The 17,860-nt window shown below is 57.9% G+C and overlaps 1 protein-coding gene across 5 annotated transcripts in view; it reads left to right on the plus strand.

Moving 5' to 3' along the window:
• Positions 1–17,860, plus strand: part of DOCK1 (dedicator of cytokinesis 1) — a 331,039-nt gene that overhangs the window by 282,093 nt on the left and 31,086 nt on the right. For all 5 annotated transcript variants that reach the window (XM_080641474.1, XM_080641473.1, XM_080641477.1 and 2 more), the window contains 6 exons: positions 1,105–1,253; positions 10,063–10,148; positions 10,367–10,523; positions 11,172–11,212; positions 12,702–12,792; positions 13,884–14,003. In XM_080641474.1, the coding sequence (XP_080497600.1) occupies positions 1,105–1,253; positions 10,063–10,148; positions 10,367–10,523; positions 11,172–11,212; positions 12,702–12,792; positions 13,884–14,003 (644 nt within the window). The remainder of the gene's footprint in view (positions 1–1,104; positions 1,254–10,062; positions 10,149–10,366; positions 10,524–11,171; positions 11,213–12,701; positions 12,793–13,883; positions 14,004–17,860) is intronic.

The following is a 17,860-nucleotide window of genomic DNA, read 5'->3' on the forward strand; positions in this document are numbered from 1 at the left end:
TCTATTCGGATTCCTTATCAAAGGTTATATTTGGTGACCGTGTCCACCCCGTACAAATGTTAGAAATATATTCAGTTAGACTAATAGGAGGGTTATGTAGCATGTTAAGTATAGTTATTTGTAAGAGCCAGATTTGTTTAATGGTTCTCTTCCTAGAAATCTGTATCAAATAGCGGAGTTATAAACGAAACTAAATTCTTTATCGATTCTATTTTCTGAGTGTGTGAAATTATTATGAAGGTCGATTAACTGGATAAATTGCTGGTGTTAATAACACAAAATGCCACAAATAATTCACTCAAGCGTTTAATTCTTGCGCATTCTTCTAGCATATGTTGGAAATGAAAATAATTCAAGATTTTTGACACTAAAGATAAGAGGGTAGAACTTTTTAAAATATATATATATATATATATATGTATATGTATGTATGTATATTTACTTATTTATATATTACTGATACCAGAGAGGAAGGGAAAGGGAGAGAGAGACAGAGACACCAATGATGAGAGAGGATTATTGATGGGCTGCCTCCTGCACACCCTCTACTGGGGATCGAGCCCGCAACCCGGACATGTGCCCTGACCGGGAATGGAACCGTGACCTCCTGGTTCCTAGGTCGGTGCTCACCCACTGCGCCACCCGACTGGGCGGAAGCCTCCTCTTCCTAAGGCGCCAGAAGCAGCGAGGACCGGACCATCCGCTCAGACTCCCCCGCCTTATCGTGTACTCCCTGTCCACAAATAGAGATGCGGGGTTCTGTCTCCCAGCCCCGCTCCGTCCAAGGCTGGGAACCCAGGAGCGGCTGCCCTCCTTCAGCTCTGTGATCACACCGTCTCCTGGTGCAACGGCGTTGTCGCCTCTAACAGAAGTCAGGGCTACAGACTTCATGCTGGACGTTTCCATGGCTTCGTTTACAGCCATCCGGACACCGTCCCCTTCTCCGACGCAAGGCTGGCCGCGACCGTGATGCCCCCAGAGGAGATGCATGCCCGTCCGTTCCCACGCCCCTGGCACCCACTTCGCGGTGGCCTGTGTCCACGGAAGCCCCTTCCAGAATCCTTCCTTTAAAATCTTTCTAACGAATGCATGTCTTCACCCAAGGTCAGCACAAGATCAAGTTCATTCCGGAAATGGTCGGCCCCATGTTGGAGATGACGCTGATCCCCGAGACGGAGCTGCGCAAGGCCACCATCCCCATCTTCTTCGACATGATGCAGTGCGAGTTCCACTCCACGCGCAGCTTCCAGATGGTAAGGGGGTGGGTGTGGGTGGGGGTGGGGGTGTGGGGGTGGGTGGAGGTGGGGGTGTGGGGTTGGGGGTGGGGGTGTGGGGGTGGGGGTGTGGGTGGGAGTGGGGTGGGTGTGGGGGGGTGTGGGTGGGGTGGGGGTGTGGGCGGGGGTGGGGGTGGGGGTGGGGGGGTGGGGGTGTGGGGGTGGGGGTGGGGGTGGGGGTGGAGTGTGGGTAGGAGTGGGGGTGGGGGTGGGGGTGGGGGTGGGGTGGGGTTGTGGGGGTGGGTGTGGGTGTGGGTGGGGGTGGAGGTAGGGGTGTCGGGGGGGCGGGGCGAGTCTGAAAACCTTGAGAAAGACTTGCAGGTGGCTCTGGCGTCCGCGGCGCTCAGCTGGACCCTCCCGAACTTCCTGCTGCAGGAGCCCGCCCCTGGCCTCTCAGCTGTGGGAAGACTTGGTCTCCGTTTTTAGCTTTTTCTTACTCATTTTTGTCTGGACCTACTCCGCCTCTGTGGCACAGGCGCGCTAGAGCGTTTCATCAGATGCGCTGTGCTCTCGCAGACCGGCTGCGCTTTGCCAGCGTCTGTTATTTTAAACCGGGGGAGGGGGGCCTTTCTCCTGCCGAGGGCCATTTGGATGTTTATAACATCGTCCGCGGGCCACACAAAATTATCCACGTAAAAATGAGTCTGCCCTGTTGCGGTCAAGCATTTCATGAACTCATCCCTCACGCCTTGGCAGGGCCGGACCAAGTGATTTCGAGGGCCTTACCTGGCGTGAGGGCCGGACATTCCCCATCCCTGTTTTAAAGTCTAAAGGCTCGGCTTTCATTCTCCTAACTCAGTGGTCGGCAAACCGCGGCTCGCGAGCCACGTGCGGCTCTTTGGCCCCTTGAGTGTGGCTCTTCCACAAGATACCACGGCCTGGGCAAGTCTATTTTGAAGAAGTGGCGTTAGAAGAAGTTTAAGTTTAAAAAATTAGGCTCTCAAAAGAAATTTCCATCGTTGTACAGTTGATAGTTGGCTCTGTTGACTGATGAGTTTGCCGACCACTGTCCTCACTGGTCCCTGAGCCGGGCGACGGCGCCGATGCGAGCTCCTGGATGAAAGCGTATGCGCGGGGCTCGGAGCACGCAGGGTCGGCAGGAAGGACAGCCCGAGCCATTGGCCCTTGAGAAGTAGCAGCACCCCTTCCCGGGTCCCATGGAAGTCCGTGAGGGGCCTGCGTAGTCACGGGTGGGCCACATGCACGTGCTCGGACACGCAGAGGCGTGCTCGCTACCGGACGGATGGTTTGGCCGTGATGCTTTGCAGACGCCTAGACAAGCATCCAGGCGAGGGGCCGTCCTCTGCACTGAAGCCCTTTGTTTAAACGCGGCCGTGTTTCGCGTGCGGGCACGTGGATTTCACGCAGATGCTTAAGGAATTTTGAGAAAAATTCCTACATTGAAGGGAAAATGATCCTATCCCTCCCGGTAGCGTGACTGTGGAGGGAGCGGATATTGACAGGGGGGTTCCTCCCCCGCCTGCACCTCCTCCTGGACGGGAGCTTTGCACAGTGTGTGGGTGTCCCCCGGCCATTGTTCCCCGCGATGGCCGGCAGGTGGTGAGGAGCCATGAAGAACAACCGTGCTGTTTCCTGGAATGAGCACAGGTGCAGAGCCAGACGGACCTCCGCTCTGTGCGTCGGGGTTCAGGTAGATATAGGAGTCGGGTGCCCCGTGGCTCCTAGCTTAGCCGGCGCTACCGGGCTTTGAACAAGCCACGGAACGTCTTTAAGTCTCCATACCGAGCTGTAAGATGGGTACAAACATGAACATACTCGACAGGGGGGTTGTGAGAAGTAAATAAAATCAAACCCATAAAATCCACCGTCTCTCCCTTCCTTCCCTCTGTCCTTCCTCCCTTCCTTTCTCTCTCTCCCCCCAGGGGCAAGGAAGACTTCCTCACGTTCCCTCATTTGTCCGAATGGGGAGTCTGTTGTGGAAGGACAGCTGTGCTGGGCCCGCCGGCCCGCCCTCTGTCTTTGTTCCAATGTAATGGTAACGTCGTCCACATTGTTACCATTCTGTTGTTCTTTATGTTGGACATTATACCAAAGGCAAACTCACCGTGCGGTTAACGCGCTGGCGGGACCTCTCAGGAAGTGCCTCAGCCAGCCTCCTCTTCAGCCCCTTTGGCTGGGCATGTAGGTTGCGTGCAGACGGTCTCTTCTCCGAATAGACGTGCAGCGAGCACACGCATGCGTGCGTCCCCTGGCCCCGAGGAGGACATTCCAGAGATTGGGGTGCTGCTTGGCTTCTCTGTGGCCTGGTCGGTGCCCTCCCACCCCCAGATTCCCACTGGACTGACTCGTCCCCTTTCCCTGTCGGCGAGGCGCCTGCGTTGTGGGGACCCAGTCAGCAGGGGGACGAGAGTGCATCCAAGAACCTCAGCTTGGTGTCCACTCTGGCTGTGCCCTCCGGGGTGACCCTGCCTGCCCTCACTGACCACAGGGGCAACAGCCACCCTGCATTGCCTGCCCTGTTCTGGGGCCACTGTGGTGTCTCGGTCCCGTGCATACGGCCGCTCTGTTCCGCGTCTCCACGCAGCAAAAGTCTTTTCCGCCTCTTCCATTGTCCCTGAGAGCCTCCGACGCCCCAGCCCCCCGTGGCCGTCCCGGACCTCCCAGCCTCTCCCACACTCGGTGGTGATCTGGTGGCCCCGTGCCTCTGCTTCTCTCCTGCCCTCCCGTCCCGGACCTCCCAGCCTCTCCCACACTCGGTGGTGATCTGGTGGCCCCGTGCCTCTGCTTCTCTCCTGCCCTCCCGTCCTGGACCTCCCAGCCTCTCCCACACTCGGTGGTGATCTGGTGGCCCCGTGCCTCTGCTCCTCTCCTGCCCTCCCGTCCCGGACCTCCCAGCCTCTCCCACACTCGGTGGTGATCTGGTGGCCCCCTCGCCTTACAGGTGGCCCCGTGCCTCTGCTCCTCTCCTGTCCTCCCGTCCCGGAGGCCACGTTCTCTGCTCTTTCTTTGCAACGAAAACAGCAATTGTGCTCACTGTCCGCTGGGCCCAGAGGAGCTGTTTACACTTAAACCAGAACTTTTGAAAATATTGATTTTTTTTTTTTTTTTAAAGAGAGATTCTCCGTGTGAGCTTTCCGCATCTGCTCAGCCAGCCTGAGAGCTTTGGGCATCCGAGCCTCAGCGGCCCTCGGATCATTCAGGCAGACCTGCCGGGCCATGGGACCCCGTGGCTCCCCTCGCCCCACCTCCCTGAGTCCCCTGCCCCCCAGTGAGTACCCCTTCCCGTCTCGGACTCGCTAAGTTCTGCTTCCTGCGAAAAGCGTGCTTCTCCTCCCCTCCTGGCACCTGCTCAGAGAATCCCATTTGTTCCGTCTTTGGGAAGTACAGAGCTCACAGCCGCGCGTCGCCGCAAATGACCGTGGGGGCTCCAGGCCGTTAGTAAAAAGGGGATGGAGAGGGCTGCACAGCAAAGTAAGATTTCCGGACACGGAGCTACTCCCGCCCGCTCCGCGCGGGCCAGTGAAACGCTCCCGGGCTTCTGGGAGCTCCCCGTTAGCGGGAAGGGCCTCTGAACACGAGTCCCCTCGGTGCCCGCGCTGGGCCGCGTGTCCGTGTGCGTGCCTGCCTGCGCCCACGCTGATAACCCGAAGCAAGTACTGGAATGACCCGAGTGGGTGTTGGCAGCTTCGGCTACTTGATGGGAAAGCCGGCGCCTTTTGCTCTGTACGATGGATGTGAACGCGTTTGGTGGCGATTGTATCGTGTTCATTCTCCGGTTCGTTAGGGTTGTGTTGGTGGCTGTATTTTTATTTCCACTTCAGAGTCATACTTGAGTCCGTTGTTTTGGATGCTTAAAGGGGAAATACGGACAAGATTAGGCTATTATTTCATGAAAGCACAGACCCGAAGCGGTTGGAGAGATCATGGAAACCCATACCCTTGACTCCAAGAGTTCTAATCACGTTAAAGTCTGTTCTTAAAAGCCCTCCAGTCCACAGGTGCCCAGACTCCCAGCATCTTCTTAACCAAATTGAATGGGACTCCCTGTGGGGCGTGTTCCTGGCGTGGGCTGTCACGGCACGATCCGGGTCACGCACCTGCCTGAGGTGCTGCCACGTGAGCAGCCGGCAGCCCGGGGCCCGGCCAGGCCGCTCGGGTTTGGGGCCTCGGAGCCTCTGGCCTCCTGAGTATTTCACAGAAGCCTCAAGACCAGTGAGCCGCCTGCTCCTCGGACATGGAAGGATGTGGGCATGTTAGCGTGTGGGATGTGGAGCGCCAAGGACTAATTAAGTGTGTAATTAAGTTTACGAGCGGTTAAGCAAGGACTGCAGGACACATAAAAACATTAGTGTGTCTGAGCGGAGTGACAGGCTGCGGGAATCGATGCTACGTGGATGTTACCACGCGAACCCGCACCCCAGGTTGGTGGCAAACAGCTGCCCTCTGCCCAGCCATGCCAGTTGCTTCTCTCAGGCCACGTTTGCCACACAGACACGGCCCAGGGGCGTGGTCCCGCCCTTTCCCGGGATGGGCTTGGACCCGCCTGCAGGGGCAGAAGCCTGGACTCCGATTCCTGGACTTCTGGACGCTCCCTGCTACCAGGGGGGCCTGAAACCTCGGTCCCGTGTCCAGTAGCTCATGAGCATTTTTTTAAAAATGTATTTTATTGATTTTTTACAGAGAGGAAGGGAGAGGGAGAGAGAGTTAGAAACATCGATGAGAGAGAAACATTGATCAGCTGCCTCCTGCACGCCCCCTACTGGGGATGCACCCGCAACCAAGGAACATGCCCTTGACCGGAATCGAACCTGGGACCCTTGAGTCCGCAGGCCGACGCTCTATCCACTGAGCCACACCGGTCAGGGCTCCCGAGCATTTTGAAGACCAGGAGAAAGCAGAGCGCGCTGGGCAGAGTGAGTGCCGCCGTCTGCTCAGGTTCACCTGCCGCAGACGCATACCATGTTCCTAGGTCAGCTGCCCCGGCTCTGGGCAACCTGCAGGCGCCGCATCCGCGCGGGCAAGTATTAGGCAAACCTTCCCTTCCCGGCCCAGTTGCCCAACTTGCTCGCACATATCCCAGGCGGATGTCTGCCAAGTGCAGGCCTGGCTGCATCCATTTACAAATGCATGTAGGCCTTTCGTACACGTCGTACACTTGCAGCCAGAATGACAGCCTTCACCCAAGACGAGGATGTGCTTCTAAACCAGCCGTGGGCAAACTACGGCCCGCGGGCCGGATCCAGCTGTTCTATCCGGTTCTCTTGCTCTCCCCTCCGCTCCTGTACTTTGAATTTATATTAGTTCACACAAACACTCCATCCGGGCTTTTGTTCCGGCCCTCCGGTCCAGTTTAAGAACCCATGGTGGCCCTCGAGTCAAAAAGTTTGCCCACCCCTGTAAACCAAAGGGAACCGGCTTTGGTTTATCCACAGCCCCGTGACTGCTTACGTGGGAGCCGGTAACCCCAGGTTCACCGAGGCACTGAGCAAGGCTTCCTTTCCACGTCCACTTAAATGACAACGATATCCATTCCCCTGCGAGCAGCCAGCCCCGCTCCTCCACATTCAGTGTGACAGCACCTCCAACAGCCCTGCCTCACGTGGCCTCTTCCACGCCGTGTTCCCGGATGCACAGGGGGCTCTGTGCAGTAGCTTCAGTCCGATGCCCTGTGGGTATATTTTTTATTATTTTTATTGATTTCAGAGAGAGGAAGGGAGAGAGAGAGAGGTGCACCCAGGATGAGAGAGAACCATGGATCAGCTGCCTCCTGCACGCCCCATATGGCATCAAGCCAACAACCCCGGCATGTGGCCGATGGCAATCGAACTGTGACCTCCGGGTTCATAGGTGGACGCTCAACCCCTGAGCCACGCCAGCCGGGCCGCCATGGGTATTTTTGGATGATACTGACCATGCAGAAAAGAGAGGGACATGCCTAGACTGACTTCACTTATCACACAGGTGAGCTCCTGCCTCCTTTCCAGCAGTTAAACTTGCTCATTTCCTCCTGCCCGTGGGGAGCCTGCTGCCGACGACCCAGCAGCAGGCCTGGCTGGGGATAATCCACGCGACTTGCGCAGCCAGCTCTGCTGTCAACACACACGCTCTCCCATCACTTCGTTCTGATTACCGCCGTCCCCAGTACCCTGTCTCCAGCGCGTGGCTCCCAGCGCCTTCTGTAAAACTCCCCGAGGACCCTGGGATCAGACGCGCGCTGCGCGGTCTGTGGGTTGAGTCCTTGCCGTTCGACGGCACGGGGTTTGTGCGGATTAGACTGGACGTTTGTCAAAGGCGACCGAGCTGTGGTCTCTGATGTAGGTGTCATTCCCTGGCTCTTTTTAGAAGACGTTAGCTTCATCGGTCGCAATCTGACCAGCAGCCCGCCTAACAGCCAGACTCCCCGGCTGCCCTTACGGGGGGAGGGGGGGTAGGGGGAGGGGGGGCAGGGGGCAGCCCGGTTTCCACAGGAGCAGAGCAAACATGCCATGTCCAGAAGGAAGACTCCCAGTTCACGGTCCTCTGATGAGCTCGGATGAGGTGTCTGGAATGCTCACGTGCGTTTGCCTGCGTGAGGGTCACGCATGTTTTTCCGCACTCCCACCGCCTCCCGCGTTGGGTGCTCATGCAACACGGGCGGGATTGACGCGTGCGTCTTCATGACACGGAGTCTCACTTTGTATCTCAGGGGTTTGTCCCGAAGCTTCCGCCCTCCCCGGACACCGGCTCCTGGGCGTTCCCAGCAGGGCCTGGCTCGGGAGGCGGGTTGGAGATGCCAGCCCGGCTGGGATCAGCCGCCTCCCCGCACGCAGGGGAGTCCGCAAGCACTGCCCCTTGTGGAACTCGCCCCCGTAAAGAGCAGAGGGGTTGCGGGTCACCGAGATGGTCGTTACTTACAGTGAAAGTCACCGTCATGAGGCTGCAGGGGGAGAACGAAAGCAGGTCACCCTTTCTCCTTCCAGAAGTCCACCGCTCCTGTGTTGCTCCCGTCCCTGCACTGCTGAGGCTAAACAGAATCAAAACGGGGGGCTTGTCGGGGGAGAAGACCACGGGGGATTTCGGGGGTTCGCCGAGGCCCAGGCTCTCACGAGGCTGCCAAGGGCTTGAGGTCGAGCAGGAATCGGTGCTGCTCTGTGGGCCCGTGGGCAGCTCCGTGTCACGTGCAGTGGGTGGGACTGGGGCTCGGCCGCGCGGCTGTCAGGGTCAGGCGGGCCTGGGCCTGTGTCCAGGCTCCTCCTGGGGCTGCCCAGACCCCCTCCCTCTGCTCCGAGGGGAGCCACAGGCAATGGCCACTGCACCTGCCACGCCCAGAGTCCCCAGGGCAGCAGACAGGCCTGCAGGACCTGTGACAAGCACTCGGACATATGTGTTCACGCGTGGCTTGCATGGCCAAGAGAGCAGGTGTGTCTTAGCAGCCTGCCAGCCAATCCCTTTGCTGACAGACTGAGCCCCCGGCTGCATGCAACACCCCCTCTATCCAGTAATTTACGTGCACATCACATGCACATAGCGTGTACATCACCTGTGGTCCCCTCAGCGTCACCCGCAGCAGGTGCTGTCCTAGGTGTTGGGACACAGCCGTGACCAAGAGAGAAGGAACGTCTTCCTCTCCCGCAGATGAAATTTTGTGGGAGCCTGATGATAAGGGGGAGCCTGGGATGGTTGCCTGGAGACGCAGGGTCTGAGCAGATATGTTCACAGGACCCCAGCGACCCTTACATACATGCAGTCCATGGTGTGCCTGCTTCCTGCGCCCGAACTCAGCCATGTTTCCTTCAGGCCCTCCTGCCAAGGTCGATGGCTGACCTCAGGACCCCCTACAGCGTGGTGGTCACCTGGCTAGAACCCCGGTCCTGAGGGGGCTCTGAATTCTGCCAGGGAGGGGGGACCGGGCAGCCAGGATGGGGACACGTGTGACATTGTCAAGGTTGTTGTTTCCAGTTCGATCAGCTACGGGGGCATCATGGAGCCTTGAAAACATTTGCGGACTTGCACCTCACAGATCCCAGTTTTCCGCAAAGCGCGGGTCCGAGGGCCGGGTGGCATGGTGGCCGCTCCCCGCACCGTGGTCTCTGCACGTCCCACCCCGTCCCACCCCGTCCCACCCAGGCTTTGGGAGGCGTGTGGGCTGTGTCTTTGGAGACAACGTTCTTTCAACCAGAGGGAGAAGCTCCGGGTCCACCAGGGCCCTGATGTGTTCAGGTCCTGGGGAGCAAACCCCACCAGTCCTCCTCCAGCCGTCCTTCTGCGGGAGCCACGGAGCTCTTAGATCAGCCGTGGGCAAACTACGGCCCGCAGGCCGGATCCGGCTGTTCTATCCGGTTCTCTTGCTCTCCCCTCCGCTCCTTTACTTTGAATTTATATTAGCTCACACAAACACTCCATCCATGCTTTTGTTCTGGCCCTCCGGTCCAGTTTAAGAACCCATGGTGGCCCTCGAGTCACAAAGTTTGCCCACCCCTGGCTTAGATGTTACTTGTTCCTCGCAATGAAGCTCGAGACGTGTTCTCGTGTCCTTCCGTAAAACTCCCCTCCGGGTTCCCTCCGTTCTCTGGCTCCTGTTCCTGCTCTCAGGATCTGCATGTGTAGACCCATCAACCGGGGAAGCAAACGGAAGAGTCCCCGGTGACAGGGGACCATCAGCCATCTCCGGGGGCTGGGGCACAGCGACTCCTGAGTGAAATCCGGCTTCGAGGCGTGGGGGGCTGTCTGAGGGTGACCCCTCACGGATGTGGCCGACGCCGACGTAGTGGGTGCACGTGCTGTCGGCATCCGTCACGGGATGAAACGCCCGCCACCCTGCTCGCTGACGCGCTCTGTGTCATTGCAGTTCGAAAACGAGATCATCACCAAGCTGGACCACGAGGTGGAAGGCGGCCGCGGGGACGAGCAGTACAAAGTGCTCTTCGATAAGATGTAGGTGCTCCGCGGAGGGTGCGGCGGGGCGGGGCGGGGCGGGGCGCCGCCGGGTGGAGACGGAGGAGGCAGCGAGCCCGCAGTGAGCTCTGCAGCCCAGCAGTGATCCCCATGGGTCCGTGATGGGAAGTCCTGCGCCCTGCACGGCGCCCCCCCCCCCCCCCCCCCGCGGGGCTCCGGGCCGCAGGGGACACGGGTGAACACGGTGCGGCCCGCAGCCTCCTGGAGCACTGCCGGAAGCACAAGTACCTGGCCAAGACCGGCGAGACGTTTGTGCGGCTGGTGGTGCGCCTGCTGGAGAGGCTGCTGGACTACAGGACCATCATGCACGACGAGAGCAAGGAGAACCGCATGAGCTGCACCGTCAACGTGCTGGTGAGCCCCTTCCCCCCCCCCCCCCCTGCCGGGTTCCCCAGGTCCCGGTGACCTCTGGCCCCGGTGACCTCTGGCCCGGGCTTCCCAGGCAGAACGAGCCCGCGCTGCCATCTCGGGGCCTGAGTATCCACTGTGGCTCCCAGCAGAGGAAAAATGCACGTTTGGGGGTGATAGCCCCTCCTCGGTCCCCTGACAGTCCCGCAAGCTGCACCTCCCGCTCGGGAACGCTGTGGTGTGGCCTCGCTGCTGCGCCGTCCGCCCCCAGCAGGCCCGTCTCCGCGCGTGGCCGCCGCGTGGTTATTTTACAGACCGAGTCCCTCTCTTCGAGGCCCCTCCGCGGGGGTTCCGACTGGAATTCTAAAACTCGGAGCGTCCGCTCTGGCCGTGCAGTACAGGGTTGGCTAGAATGCCGAGTGTAGGAACTGGAATCATTAGACTTGCCCCTCCTCGGCCCCTCCCCGGCCCCCCCAAAAAAGGGAAGGCGTGTGTATGTTGGTTGTGTATCCCATGTGACCCTATGTCTTTAGGGCAGAGAGCTGGGCCACGTGGCTGGGGTGGACACACGCCGAGGAGCCGTGACATGTTATGTGCATGTCACAGCTTTTCTAGAACAGGCCTCTTAAAGGTGTTGTGCTTCGATTTTTTCAGAATTTCTACAAAGAAATTGAAAGAGAAGAAATGTATATCAGGTATGTAGGTGCCGTGTGTGTCATACTCTCTACATGTCTGTTACAAGGGCACGGGTCACGCCCACGCCAAGAAATGTTGAAGGACCGCAGGTTCATCGTGTGGGAGTCGTGAAGCCTCGAGACTGAACTTGGGGAGCACACATATGTGTTCGGAGCCTGTGTGCAGTCGTACAGGCCCGTGCGGAGATTTGGTGGGGGGGGGGGGGCCGTGTCGTCATACTTGCCAGCTCAGAAGCAAAGACATAAATGATTTCACTGGGGTCTGTACTTCTTGACCGACCCATATGGCCCTTTTGAGAAAAGGCACCTTCACGAATCGTAATGTCTCACAGGAAACCCCAGGATCAAATGAAGAGGCCAGTTTTAACCCGTTAACGCCACGCGTCCAAAACGGAAACCACCCCCACACGCCACGAGACTTTGAATTTAATTTTAAAAAATCAATTTGCAATGAATATTATAAAAGTAAATAAGTTACTCACCCTTCGGGTGTTCTTGAATAGTTCTAGCTGAAAATTCTCACGGAAAATGGTTTTAAAGTTGGTCAGGGCTGCCACCGAGGGAAAACTTTTTTTTTAGGGACGCGCGTGGCTTGGGGGGACGGTCCGCCGCTGGCGTCTGCAGGCGCTTATGGCGTACGATGGGTTATCTTTATCGGAAACAGGCAACATGAAAGGTTCTCAGTCCGTTCTTATTCTGACACCATAGCTGCCTCGCATTTTGTACTTCCTGCTGGGTTTTTCCCATCGCCTGCCTCCTTGTAGGGGCCAGTGTCACACCTTCCGCAAGACCCCCATCTCGAGGACGCACTCCTCGGGGCGCTGGTGTTTAACGATGGGTTTGTTACACCACCCATGGTTTTCTAACTTGGGGTTTTTACGATTTTTTTTTTTTTTTTACTTTTCTCCTTTTTTTAAAAAAGTGCCACCTGACTATAATAATACACTTTTGGGAAAACAGCCAAGTCCCTTTTTTCCAGAACTGCCAGTCACTTCACACTTGTTTCCGTGTGGCAGGGCCTCCGTTGGGTCATGGTCACCGTGACCCTCCCAGTTCTTTTTCTCACAGACTGCTATTTCTATGGGTTTGGGTGCCTATGGACTCCATCGTCGTAAGGAAATCACGGTCAAGCACTGTGTCATCTCGCTCACACGTACGGAGACGGCCGAGGACGGTGGAAGGCATGCGAAACCGTGAGGTGCCTGCAGTTCCGTCCACCTCCTTGTTCCGTCTCCGGTTCTGTCCCGAAAGGAGACGACTTGGATTTGAAACATGAACGATGGCCTGTGACTCTGTGGGGGGGGGCGGGCAGGGGGGGGGGGGGGTAAGTGCTCCCTGCAGCAAATGAGCCCGCGGCGTTGTGGACGGGGAGCGCTGGGTGCAGAAAGCACAGCACGACTGACGGCTGGAGGAGGAATGTAGCGCCTGCCGCCGTCGACGCCGATCACCCGGTGACACCGTAACAATGCGCCCGTGTTTCTCGCCCCAGGTACCTGTACAAGCTGTGTGACCTGCACAAGGAGTGTGACAACTACACGGAGGCGGCGTACACGCTGCTGCTCCACGCGAAGCTGCTGAAGGTAAGGAGGCCGCCGCACTGCGGTCCTGTCACCGCAGGTGCTCGCGTGGCGCCTCGCCGCCAATCGGGGCTCCGTTAGGAAACCCACACGGTGAGATGCTTTCCGTGGTGTTGGCTAAAGGCAGCGGCAGAAACCCAGGCGTGGAGGGAATGCCGTGATGATGGGTTTGGCCTAGTGGATGCAGGTTTGACAAGGTGTCGCAGGAAGTTGTCCGCCGGCGTCGTAAACACGGAAACGCCCATCTCCAGGCTGTCAGCTGGCAGTTGGAGACCCCGCAGGGCCTCGTTCACGCCAACCGGGCGCAGCAGCGGTGGGGAAGGGCGTCAGTGAGGAGGGATGTCTGGGCTGGCGGAGCCACAGGGGGGATGAGACACACCCTGACCTGCCTCCGCAGAGCCCCAGGCCCGCGTCAGGGAGGGGTCCCACACCACCTCCAGGTTCACATTTTAGAAGATGAGCGAGTCATCCGAGCATCTTTCTAGCAATAGCCTTTTTTATTTTCTTTCAATATATTTTATTGATTTTTTACAGAGAGGAAGGGAGAGGGATAGAGAGTTAAAAACATTGATGAGAGAGAGACATCGATCAGCTGCCTCCAGCACACCTCCTACTGGGGATGTGCCCGCAACCAAGGTACATGCCCTCGACTGGAATCGAACCTGGGACCCTTCAGTCCTCAGGCCGACGCTCTATCCACTGAGCCAAACCGGTTAGAAGCCTTACTTTTTTAAACAGGAAATCAGCCCCGTTCATCCCAGGTGTGACAGGGCTTGCAGTCCATCCCAGGTCCCCCAGGTGTGACAGGCCACCCTCAGCTACCGGGGCTGTGTTTCCAGACCTGCCACTTCCTCTCCTATGGGACTCCAGCTCACATTGCCTCCTCTGTCTTCACTTCCTGGGGCCTCTGCACAGGGCACTGCCTCATTGTTAGGCCCAGCAGCCTGGTGACAGCAGCGCCAAGCATCCCGGCATTGATGCCGTGTGATGGCTCTGAATGCCGAACTCCCTGCACTTTCTGCCCAAGGGTGGGCGGGGGCGGCCTGGCCAAGCCCTGTCCCAGTAGCAGGACTCACGCACTGCTTTCTCCTCAGTGGTCGGAGGACGTGTGCGTGGCCCACCTCACCCAGCGGGACGGGTACCAAGCGACGACGCAGGGGCAGCTGAAGGAGCAGCTGTACCAGGAGATCATCCACTACTTCGACAAGGGCAAGGTGAGGCCATGCGGCACTGCTCCCTGCCACGGTGCCCCTGCGTGCACCTGCCCGTGTGCACCTTCCCACGTGCACCTGCCGGCGTGCACCTGCCCACATGCACCTGCCCGCATGCCCCTACGGGCGTGCACCTGCCTGTGTGCACCTGCCCGTGCGTCCCTGCCTGCACCTGCCCACGCACCCCTGCCTGCGCCACTTGCACACGCTCTGAGCTACAAGTTTGTGGACCCGGACATTTGTTACAAGTTGTGGTTTGGAAGGTTTCGTCGCAGAGGCTGTAGGTGAGACAAACACAGATTCTTCCAGGAAAGGGTCTGGCTTTTCCTGCCCCGACTCCTGCACACCTGTTAGAAATAGCCGTCTTTGTACAGAGTGATCACAGGAGTCCCCGAGTGTGAGCAGGGACTGGCACGCAGGGAGGGCCTTCCCGAGTCGGGGACAGGCTCAGAGGGAACTGCTGACACAGCTCCATCGGGCCTGCATTCGGCATCACTTCTGCAGCAGGAGTGTTCAGATCCCAGGACTTTGGCTCGATTGGATTTCAGGGGGGAATTGCAATTCTTTAAAACCATCGATTCAGAAGGGAATGATACCATAGTTCAACTTGAGACCATCCGCTTCTGGGATCACAAAACTGAAACATGGAAATGAGCGGGCAGAGGACGCCTCGGCTCACGGACACAGGCTGTCACCTGCGAAATGAAGGAACCGTCACTCTGTCCTCGGTGGGGCAAACGGCACACCCAGAGCTACTCTCGCTGTTTTAAATGTACGCAGCTTCCCAGGGGAGATGGACTTACGGGCCCAGGCAGAGCTGCCTGCAAAGACCTGGAGCAGGCCGCTCGGGCAGCCCGGGGGCGTGGCGTGGCGTGGCGTGGCGTGGACAGCATCGTCGCTGCAGGGACACCCACAGTTCCGGCAGGAAGCTGGCATCGGGTTCTAGCAAAGTTTTTCTAGCACGCCCGGCCGCAGTGGCTCAGTGGTTGAGCGTCGACCTATGAACCGGGAGGATTAAGGTTCGATTCCCGGTCAGAGCACATGCCTGGGTTGCCTGCGGGCTTGATCCCCGATGGTGCAGGAGGCCGCCAATCAACGACTCTCTCTCATCATTGATGTTTCCATCTCCCTCTCTCTCCCTCTCTGAAATCAATAAGTGATATATTTATTTAAAATTTTCTTTTCTCTAGCTTGTGCTCCAAAAACAGCAGCCAAGAGGATGGTCTGTCCTTATGTCGGACACTCTTCCAGCTTTTGAATTACGTGGTTATCTTTCTGAATTCCTTCCACGTAAAATCATTCTTTTATTTTTGCTTTTCCCCCATTTTAAAGAGTTTTCAGTGTCTCTCCGCTCAGCCCCTGCGTGTGTGTGTTTTTTTAACTTTTTCTTCCTCTCCATGAAATGTCATTTCCATCTCTGTCCCTTTTCATTCTTTTTCGGTTCTTCCTTCCTGGGCTGACAGTCGCTCCCAGCCCTTTCCTATCGTGCTGTCACCCGCTCCAGCGTCCCCCGAATGCCTCCTGTCGGGTGTCATCACGGCGGGCGAGCGCTCCTCCCTGAACACGCTCTGAATTGCCTGTCTCCCTGTGCTTGGTGGAGGCCTAGTAATTTCCAATAAAGCCTTTAACTCCGGCGCGTCACTGAAAATGACCGGCTTCTCTGTGGAGGAGGAGTCCAGAACAGACCTGCCGCAGGAACAGGCGGTCGGGGAGGGCCCCTCCGACGGAGCCGCCGGGCAGCGGCCGCCGAGGGGCGCCCGATTGGCAGCCACGTGGCGTGGGAAGCCGTGACTATTTCCAACCCCAGCTCTGTTTTCGCCTCTTAAAATAGCCTCGCACGTCGCCTCGTGCCCAAGTCGAAGAACGAGGCGTGTTGCGTCATCTCGTGAACCAAAAATAGGGGTTTGGGCGCCCGTTTCTGTTTTTGGTGAAATGCTTGGCCTTCTTTCCTACGAACTGGGGGTGCAGTGTCCTCATCCTGTGAGTTTCATCCTGGAAAACCACGGTTGTTATTAAGAGCAATTGCAGGCACAAATGTAATGACACCCTCTTTGGCGTTTATGCCAGCATTTCCTAAAGTTTGGGAAAATTCCAATATTCTCCAGCATCTACTCAATCACCCGGGACTTGGCCTGAGCGTCCGTTACGATCCGCTCCTGTAAGAAACAACCATGTACCGTGGAAGCGTGAGAAAACCAGTTTTCAGAGTCAGCACCCTCACCGCTCCCCCACGCGGGGTCACACGTGAACGCACCATGTCGAGAATGCTGCCAACGGGTTAAGGATTTCACACCAGAAAATGGAGTTGTGCGTGGAGATGGGGCACCTTCCTGTCGGCTGCGGGGAGCCGCCGAGCCCAGGGCCCTTGGAGCCAGGCGGCAGTTCGGTCGCACAACGTAAAGCGATTTCCTCGCCGAGAGAACCTAAATGGGGATCGTGCTGAATGTGGGTTCTCTCTGGCTCGGACCGTTCCTCAGGGCTTTCACATTGGAAACGGGAGTGCCCCACACTCCCCGGAGCCTGTCGTACGAAAGGCGGATGGAAATCTCCTCCATGCAGAATCCCTTCAACGGGGCTGGGTGGTGGTGGTGGGTGCATAGAAAATCTGACAGAAAACACCACCAGGAGCCCTCAGGATGAGTTGGATAAGATATGTATTCAAGACATATGTGCTTTGGCCTGGCCAGTGTGGCTCAGTGGTTGAGCATCGACCGATGAACCAGAGGTCACGGTTTGATTCCCGGTCAGGGCACATGCCCGGGTGGTGGGCTCCATCCCCCGTTGGGGGGCGTGCAGGAGGCAGCCGATCCGTGATTCTCTCTCATCATGGATGTTTCTGTCTCTCTCTCCTTCCCCCTTCCTCTCTGAAATCAATAAAAATCCATTTTTATAAAAGACATGCTTTAAACACAATGGCTTTGATATGTGTCTAAAGCATCTCATCCGTCCTTTAGGGCAAGAACACGTTAGGCAGGGAACGGGGAGCCCTGAGGCTCTGGGCAGCTGAGGGGTGAGTGAGTTTGCAGAAAAGTGACGTCCGGAGCGAGGGGCAGGTGAAGGCATCGCTTTCCCTGAAGCGGGGTACGCAGGCGCCTGGAGGAAGCATGGGGAGGAGAGGCGCTCCCCTCCTGGACACGCGGCTGGGCCCTGGGGGGACCGAGAAAGATCCGCCAGCCGATGAAGAGGTGGGAGGGACGCCCGCGACGTGGCAACCTGAGCGGGAAGGAGGCCGGGGTGGGCAGAGGGGGATTCTGGGAAGGAGCAAGTGTGTCCTCCGTAGGAAGGGCTTCGCCGCCTCTTTCTTCCCCGAGATCCTTTTCCACTCGGGGCTTATTTTTATTTTGTCTTTCCAAGTACTACATGCAACCCTCATCAGAATAGCCTTTTTCTCAGCAAAACAGCAGATGGTTTCTTCAGGCCGTTGGCTGTGCAAAACGTATTTTAAGTTCCTTGGGTGACTCAGTAATAAGTAAGGCCCTGCGGGGGGGGGGGGGTCATTCGACTAAGGAAAGGGAAAGACTGGCAGGCGGCTGAGGGGTCAGTGCCCAGGGTATGCCAGGCGTGGGCTTGGCAGTGCCCAGATATGCCAGGCGTGGGGCTTGGCAGTGCCCAGGGCATGCCAGGCGTGGGCTTGGCGGTGCCCAGGGTATGCTAGGCATGGGGCTTGGTACCCAGGGTATGCCAGGCATGGGGCTTGGCGGTGCCCAGGGTATGCAAGGCGTGGGCTTGGCGGTGCCCAGGGTATGCCAGGCGTGGGCTTGGCGGTGCCCAGATATGCCAGGCGTGGGGCTTGGCGGTGCCCAGGGCATGCCAGGCGTGGGCTTGGCGGTGCCCAGGGTATGCTAGGCATGGGGCTTGGC

The sequence above is a fragment of the Plecotus auritus genome (assembly GCF_963455305.1).
Source record: "Plecotus auritus genome assembly, chromosome: 9".
Classification (NCBI taxonomy): Eukaryota; Metazoa; Chordata; class Mammalia; order Chiroptera; family Vespertilionidae; genus Plecotus; species Plecotus auritus.